This window comes from Hakea prostrata, chromosome 1 (assembly GCF_041222555.1).
Source record: "Hakea prostrata isolate BN-2017 chromosome 1, UWA_Hpros_2, whole genome shotgun sequence".
NCBI classification, from domain to species: Eukaryota; Viridiplantae; Streptophyta; class Magnoliopsida; order Proteales; family Proteaceae; genus Hakea; species Hakea prostrata.
The window spans coordinates 73,767,457-73,776,330 of record NC_142600.1 but is presented as its reverse complement, the minus strand read 5'-3'; the positions used below and the strand labels follow the sequence as shown (position 1 = coordinate 73,776,330).

General features: G+C 38.0%; 1 protein-coding gene across 2 annotated transcripts in view; it reads left to right on the top strand.

Moving 5' to 3' along the window:
* The first annotated feature begins 2,767 nt into the window (after nt 1–2,767).
* The window catches only part of LOC149029970 (ascorbate transporter, chloroplastic-like), a 64,910-nt gene continuing 58,803 nt past the window's right edge, over nt 2,768–8,874 (top strand). Inside the window, exons 1-4 of one of the 2 annotated variants that reach the window (XM_089142285.1) lie at nt 2,769–3,204; nt 4,445–5,064; nt 5,282–5,389; nt 6,458–6,613. In XM_089142285.1, the coding sequence (XP_088998411.1) occupies nt 3,150–3,204; nt 4,445–5,064; nt 5,282–5,389; nt 6,458–6,613 (939 nt within the window). In that variant the 5' untranslated portion in view covers nt 2,769–3,149. Of the gene's footprint in view, nt 3,205–4,444; nt 5,065–5,281; nt 5,390–6,457; nt 6,614–8,874 lie in introns of both variants that reach the window. The other variant, XM_089142286.1, reaches the window with a different exon arrangement.

Sequence of the window (8,874 nt, the reverse complement as noted above, 5' to 3'; positions counted from 1 at the left end):
TCAATCTCCATGTCTCAGATCTCATGCTATTGTCTTCCTCCTCTTCTTCTTCTTCGTCGATTGAGCTTGAAAAGCTCGATTCTATCTCGAGATCTATAATGGAAACCTATTCTAATGTGAACAAAACACTTTCCAAATAAGGAAGCATATGAGTTGCCAATATGAGTAGCTAAAATCCGTTGACCATTATCTACTGTGATAAATTCGAAACCAGTATAAGGCTCACAAAGAGCCAAGTTAGAAATATCTGCAGATAGATGACAATTAGATCCTCTATCCAGTAATCAGATAGACTTTTTAGAGGACAAAGCAAACGTTCCAAGTGCAGAATAGGAGAAAAGATTACCGATGAAGGCATGATTGAATCGACGTGGACAGTTGGGTGATTTATGACCTTTAGTTTCACAAATGTTGGCACATAAGACGAGGTTCCTCCTTGAAGGAACGAGAAGCAAAATAATAGGACTGTGAATTTTCATTATTGCGATTAGTAGAAAAATTTATACCAAAGCCACCATCAAAATGAGACACAACTTTGTTATTCTGAGATCTAGAATTTCTATCAGTATAATAACCTAAATTACGACCACGACCACGAAAATAGGATCGGCCGTGACTTGAAGAACTCATGGCACCTCCAAAATTGGTGCGATTCCAAGTATGAGCACGACCAGAATAGCCAGATCTAGAGTGAGAGAAATGATTAGATCCTCCACGAGTTGCAAGATTTGTAGTAAGAGCAGAAAGAAGTTGAATTGAAAGCAAGATTCAATTCATGCGTTAACAAAAGACCAACAAGGTCCTTAAAACTAACTGGATTTGCTCGAAGTTCAACAGAGGTCGAAAAATCGTGATACTCCTCACCAAGACCTTGTAAGGTTGCCAAGACAAGGTCCTCATCCGGCACTGGACTGTCGACGGTGGCAAGAGTGTCGGCAATAGATCTGAACTAAAAGGAGAAAATCACTGACAACAGAAGATCCCTGTTGAAGACAAAACAAACAATTCTTTAGATGTAAAATACGAGATTTGGATACAGAGGAGAAAACCTTACCAAGCAATTGCCAAGCTTTTTGCGAAGTCCTTGCTGAAATTACATGAGGTAAGGCTGTTTTAGAAAGAGAAGACACAATCCATCCAAGGATCAATTGATTTTGCCGATCCTAAGCATCAGTAGAAGAAACACCATTAGAACTAGTTGATCCTTCAAAACCTTCAGATCCAAGCAGAGCAGGTGAGGTTGGACGAGAAAACTATCCATCAACATAACCTAATAGGATATGATGTTGCAACAAAGGTAAAAGTTGAGAATTGGTATTGAAGGTAACCAACACAGGAGTAGACAAATTCATCGCCATTATGCAGAGAAAGAAAACCTCAAAAATGAAGGTTGCAGAAGGAAAACCTCAAAAACAGAGTCAAGAAAGCACAAGACTCGAAAGAGAAACAAAAAGCCTAAAAACTAGGATCAAGATGGCGTTAGCCAAACAGCATAACTGATACCATGTGATCGCATAGAAAACTGAATTCAATGATATCATAAAATATGAGTTACAATCTATTTATAAATATATCTAAATAGAATATAGCTGGGTCTCCTAGTACAACCATCACTCTTTCACAAAACCCTAGGGCCCAAGGGTCTTGGTCTTCTGGCCATAAATGGAATCTCTAAATCTTCTCAGCTCTGTCAATCTCTCCTTCCACTCGTAAGAAGAGAGATGACAAGAGTGAAGAAGGGACAATGGACGAGGGTATTCTTGTATTAAAACATTTTAAATTTGAAAAATAATCGTGTTAAAACTTGTAATTTCTCAAAAGGGCTATTATTGATATCATGTAATTTTTGTCACTTTTTTTTAAGATAATTTTTTGTCACTTAAGTGGGCAGACAGAAAATTTAGCTAACTTAGGTGCACATAATGATTCTCCCCAAAAAAAAAAAAAACAAAAACAGTGCATAGAATGAAAAAAAATTCATTATTATTTTTATTAATTTAGTGTCCCCAGTCCTCACCCCTCAAATGGTTCAAATAAAGAGAAGGAATTTTGATACCGTTAAGTGCCGGTTTCCACAATTTGAGGATTTTTTTTTTCATTTTGGGAATTGGCACTTTTTTTAATACTGAAAATGCCTTTCCGCAGGAGTCGAATCCATTCTCAAACGAAAAAGTATGGATCTTACCACTCAACCAACTTTGCATTGATAATTCAAATCGAATTATGATTTTTTTTTCGGGTATAAGGCGCTTTTATATATAAGAAAATTGGGAATGAGGATATTACATATACGGCGTGAAGAGTTGAACCCACGATTTCTTCAGTGTGAAGTCAAGTTCCTAGCCATCCTACTACTCCAGAGAATTAGGATTTTTTTTTACGCGCTTTTAATGAGGATATGCCGGCGGGGAACCCATGTCCCGAAGGGTTCCTAACCATCCTACTACCCTCCATTGGCAAGAATTAGGATTTTAGTCAAAATTTCAATCTTAATGAGATTTTGACTGTTGATTTTCGATGAAGATTTTTGATCTTGACCAGATCGATCGAATGGCTCAAATTGTATCGTTTAATGGTTAAGCGTATTAATGGCGCCGAACGCAAACAAGGTCCCAAAGAAGACAAATTGTGTTCTGATTTTTACGTGGACAAAATATAAACCGATACCTTCGAGGTGAAAATCGACAGATGGGACATTTCAGGTTGGCGGAGTAAGCACTACGCAGCACACGTGACTTCAACGACGGAGAGCTCGATTTTGTCGTGACGATTATGGCATTTAAATATACGACGAAACAATCGCAATCCTCCTTTTTTTACTGTTCTGAAATCTGATTTAAGGTTCTGCTGCACTCAAATTTTTTTACGTCTTCATGACGAAGATGAAACGACACGTGTTAAAAGGTCGACCCTCCTTCAGACTCTGCATTCTGAAAACCAGTGTTGGATTTCTTTCCCGCTTCGGGAGAAGCTCATCATTTACATGAAAAATTCGCAAGAAATCCTTTCTTTCTCGATCTTCTTTCTAACAGTAGCAGCTGCAGATGGTTGATGTAGAAGCTTGATTTTGATGAAATATGGTGTATATATAACTTTGTAAACTGAATATACCTTTCCCACTTCTTAAATGGTCGTTTAGTCGCGGATCAATGGCACTCGGTGTGGTTACTTCGAGCCGTAATTTCGGTTACTTTATTGGTTCAGGTATCAATTTCTACCCTATTTCAGATAATCTACTTCGAGATTGAGTTGTCCACACATTTTTAATTTTCCCCTGACTGGTTTATTCCGATTGTGTTCTTTCTTTAAATTATTTCCTCCTTGAATTAGATTCGGATTTGTGGATGTATGGATTTGGTGGTGTATTTTTTTGATCTTTCTCAACAGGTTGCCGCAGCTCCGTGTTGTTTATATCAATTTGAACTGATTTATTACCTGCATGCGATTACTTTTGTTGGATCTCGTGCCCATGGCCATTCCCTGTGTTGCAAGGAGCTTTATCGTAGTGTAATGACTGCGATTTATTCTCTGGGAGAAGAGTGCTATGTGGAAGAGACTGTATAATTTTTAGTCATTAACAAACAAACATGACTAAAATGCTTCAGAAGCTTTGTGTTTTAGTGGCGGTAGGTAAGTTTTAATCCACAATGTCGTACTAGGTTGAGATTTCAAGCATAGATGTTGCCTACCTCTTCCCGCCACAGCCAAAAAGGGGCAAGGAATTGAGCTTTCCGCATTATGTTCATTTATGAATTGCAAGGCTTATTTCGTTTTTTTTGGCACAGTTGCAAGGCTTATTTTGTTTAAGAAGCAGAATAATGGAGCTTTGTGATTACACTATCCCGTATGTTTTAAAGATATAGCTCCGTGTTATGCATTTGGACCCTGTAGGCATTTCCTGGAATGGACCATGATCACCTGCAATAGGACTGGAGAACCCACTCTAATACCCATGCAAATATCTACCCCAAAATCTCGAACTATTGGATGGAGCAACCCACAGGCATGCTTTGTTTATCCTTTCTTCAAATCAATGGGCCATCCTGTCAAGTACCCCAGTTAAGACATAAGGCCAATATGGTGTTTTTAATTTCTAAATGAAAGGGGGACCGGTTATAAAAATTAAAGAAATTATATCGGCTGTTAGGTAAAGTTATGATACAATTGAGGGTTTTAAAACACCTCCCAGAGAAAAACGAAAAAAACCTGCCATCCACTGTTATGTGATTTCCTTTTTTTCATAGTTAGTGGAGCATAGTTTATGCCTCACTTTAGTCAATAATGGTCAGGCAGTTTCCTCTTATGGTGTGGACTATACAGTTATCACTCCACCATTTGTTTTTGCCTTCATTGTGTCTGAACTGGTGTACCACACAATGGTTTTGTTTCTGCACTATGAAGCTTCTGATGGATCCCATTGCTACTGACTCACTAATCACTGCAGGAAAAGCGTATCAAACAGAGCAGGCAGGTACACATCAAAGGAGAGACGAACAGGCTGTTTATGGAATGAGATATGCATGGAGAAACATTTACAATCGAAGGTCACCTGCTCTAAGAGGTTCCTATTCATACATGCCTAAAAACTTGTGTAGTCCAGTTAGTCATCTTAGTGGTCCTTTGGACAAGAACACCAGAAAACCAAAGACAGGAGCCCATGGTGAAGTGGGGCATCTTCATTTGTACCCATCATTTACAGAAAATTATAATGTGTTAAATCTTAAGCAAAGAAATCAAGGAAGACATAGATGTTATGTTTCTTCAGATTCCTCTATTTGCAGTTCAATTCAGCCTGGAAAGCAGCATAAATTTGGTGTTTCTAATGTGTATTTCCAACATTCTGAGTGTCACAAAGCAACTAGGACAGCTGCTAGTTACAAATCAGAGCAATATGACATAGCAGGGGCAAAACTGGACTCATTGAGCCAGTCGGAAATACCAGATGAAGAAGCTGTTTCGGTGGAAGGGTGTGTACGAAATATATCTTGGTGGGAGCAATTTCCTAGACGTTGGGTAATCGTACTGCTTTGTTTTTCTGCATTTCTCCTCTGCAACATGGATCGTGTAAGTGCTTATCTTCCTTTGTAGTTTGTAGCAATATTTAGGCCTTCCTAAAATCTATAGTTCTTGAACTTGCTCATATAAGTTGCTTCCTGTGCACTGTTTTATTAATAAGAATTACCTCCCTTCTGGTTGATGAGTGTGGCACTATATTACACTTACAGTTTAGAAAATGAAGCATCAACGATATATAGTAGCTGAGTAATATGAAACCATGCAGGTCAACATGAGCATTGCCATACTTCCAATGTCACAGGAGTTCAATTGGAATTCTGCAACAGTTGGTCTAATTCAGTCTTCTTTTTTCTGGGGCTATCTGCTTACTCAGGTTTGCATGGATATTGGTGCCTTTACTATAATATCTGGGTTTGAAATTTAAGAAGTTTAAAAGTGAGTTCTACACCCACTAGTGAGTGTGAAAGAAGAGTGAAAAGAAATGTTGAACAATTTGAACTATTAGGTGAAATGAAAATGAATATGGTATCAAAGCAAGTAGATAGAGTGTTCATTTCCTGGGAAGGGCAGATAACAGAGTTTTCCACACTTCTTTGACCTTGATGTCGTATGGGCACATGTATGTGCTATGTGGATAGGTTCAAGGTAACATATGTGTGGCAGACTGTTGATGTATTAATTTACATTGTCATTCTCTAACAGTTCAGGCTTTTAAGTGAAACAGTTACTAACATAAAAGATAAGTCCCAGCATGGAATCCACCCATGTTCTTGTTTTATGTGGTCCACTGGTCCGACGTAAATTTATTGTGATTTTCCGAAAGGTTTCTTGTTTGGGATGCTATGAGAAGTAGTCGTGGACAGATTATGTAGAATGTGTAACTGCATGCTGGACATACAATCTTTTTGGCGATTGACAGTCAACTAGTGTGACCACTCTCAACAGTATGAATACGAAGATAAAAATTGAATAAATATATTAAAAGATTTAGTCAATAGCTCATAGAGTTATATTTGTTCGGTTTTTTAAAGGTCTTCGGTTCAACCAATGTGCAATGCACCTCAGTAAGCATTCTCAAAAAATAAAAAAAAAAAAAAAAAAAAAAAACTTGTATACTGTAACAGCAGCACAAAAAGTGGTCTGACTGATTTAATAGTAAAGCCGTTTGAACCAAATCTGTTGAGCAGTCTATGGTTATGATGTCATGAAAATTATGACCTACAAATGGATCATTTGGGCCCACTGGTTGGTCTGGATGTTTCAAGCTGCCCATGAAAACATTAGCTAAGACATTACTTTATTGTTGATACTAGTTCTCACCTCCATGTTCATGTCATTATCTATGATTATTATTTGTACAAGATAGCTTTATTCTCTGAACATCTGAATTATGTAATGGGTATTATTCTCTAACTGCATTTTCCTTCTGAATGCTGAATAGATTGTTGGAGGAATATGGGCAGACAAGATTGGTGGTAAGCTGGTGCTAGGTTTTGGGGTGGTATGGTGGTCTTTGGCAACAGTTCTAACACCTATAGCTGCAAGACTAGGGCTTCCTTTCCTGCTTCTCGTGCGTGCCTTTATGGGGATTGGTGAGGTTAGCTTCCTTCATTATTTAATTTGGTTCTGACTTCTGAGACCTATGTTAATTTATGGAAAAGGCTATCAATTGCTTTCACATTTCTAATTCTTTTCGTTTTTGCTTTTAAGTATTTGTAGGATATTCTTGTTTTGCATTCTTTTAACCCATGGAGGACAGTTATGATCTTTACATTTTTTTTTGGATGAATAGTTATGATCTTTACATTATCATCTCTCTAACTTCTGATTTCTGAAAGGGCGTTTACACTGTAGATTTTGATGATGACATGATGCGCTCATCCAATATCCTTGACAATAATCTTCGTGTATTGATTTATTTTTGTTCTTTAAAGAAGGCAAAATTCTATCTTAATCTTGTATGATCCAATTTATAAGTTTCAAAGGCCTCTCTCTCTTTCTCTCTGCCCCTTCCTTCCTCCATATGGAGTCTAGGACATATTGTATTTCCGTTATGATTGGATATCTAGACTTTGTACATTATCTCTACATAACCCTATATTGCAGTATATCTATTTCTTACCACCCACAATTATGTGAAAGGTGCGAGTTATGTATAACATAGTGGTCGATGCTGATTACTTGGTTCCCATCCATTGAAGAAAGAACTAGCTGTTGAACTCACACTGCCATTGAGAGGGTGAATCTGTGGTGGAAGGTCTCTTAAATCTTCTCACTGTATCCTTGTGTGGGGGAGCTCACAGGTTGAGCTGACACACAATCATACAACTATCACAAACTGCAACACAGAATATAATGTGGTTTCCTAATATGGCTATGTGGGCTACAAACCCAACTCTAGATTGGGTACAAAGTTTAGTGGCACCCACTTCAAGGAGACCATCCCCAATTTTTGTAGCAGCCACTACAAAGGAACAACCAGTTGATGGTTGCAATTATATAATCAAAATGTTGTATGTAAATTCCTACAATATTCTTACGGTTATGACGGTGATGTTGTATCGACATCCAGTCTACAATCCAACACACGTACATACATGACAATGCAAACAAAGAGGTTGCTTACTTTCAGTGTTGCATGTCCTTTTCTCCCACTCACTAGCTTTACCCAACATTTGTAAAACGATATTCTTGGGCAAACTAACTTTTTTATGCCTTTTAAATAGCTCTTCTCTTCCTTTTTCACAACCCTTAATGATGTCTCCATAATCTTGAAGAGTCCCTGTCAAAGCAATGCAAGATCGCTTCAATGATCTTAGTGGTTGGTTCCTGGCTTTTAGTACTTTTAATCTGATCTTTTTTGTTGGAATGTCCTGGTGGGCTTTCATCTCAAGGCTGAGATTGGCTGCTTTTGAGTTTGTGCACGTATTCCTACTTTTCTAATAAATTGATAGTACCTATTGAGAAAAGATAGCTTCAATAATTGGTTGAAGGTGGTCCTCTAGGGTATCTCTTGGAGGCTCCCTCTTCGTTTGCGTGGAGTTAGTTACATCTTTTCTATACACCACATTTCTTCTTTTATGGCTAGAGGAAACTTCAGAGCGATAAGCTGCATGTAGCCTAGTGACATTGAGTGGCCTCTGCTCATTGTTGAATGAGACCTTGACAACGTCAACACCTCTTGTTTGCATTGACCAGAGTGTGACGAGTGTCTTTTTTCTTACTAACATGGGTATCCAGGCCTTCAGTCTGACTATTCCCTCAGGTCTGTGCAAGCCCCTGAGTCATAAGACTGGTTCATTCAAAGATAAAACTAGAAAGTCAGTTAAATTCAAGTTGAGTGGTCCCAATCAGGTAAGAGGAATTGAGCCACTAAATCTATACCAGAGGCCATGCCAACTATGATGAATGTAGAAAGTGTCAATTACATATAAAAAGCCTCTATAAACAGATGAAAATATTGGGTTGATGGTCAGTGACCTGCAATTGACATTGAGGGAGTGTTAATTGATCATCAGGCACTCAAACTTGACTGCAATAGATGTTGACTTCTTTGCTGTTGCCAAACTCCTCATTGCAGCTGCAACTTTTGCTTTTCTTCACATTTACCTGCTCTTCGTCTTCCATGTTTGTAATCCACCCATCTACTAATGATTGTGTTGGCAAATGGAATGTGTTGACTAGATGCAAAACACATGGCACTTCGTGGGAACAAGTTCTGCACCGCTGCTTCTTTCATTTGTTCCAACTATACATCATATTTTTTTCTTTTTGGCATCCAGCTTAGCTTAATAGCCTAATAACCTAATTCGAACATGTTAAAAAATCTGATTATGTCCTCTCCTATTTTATCAGTAA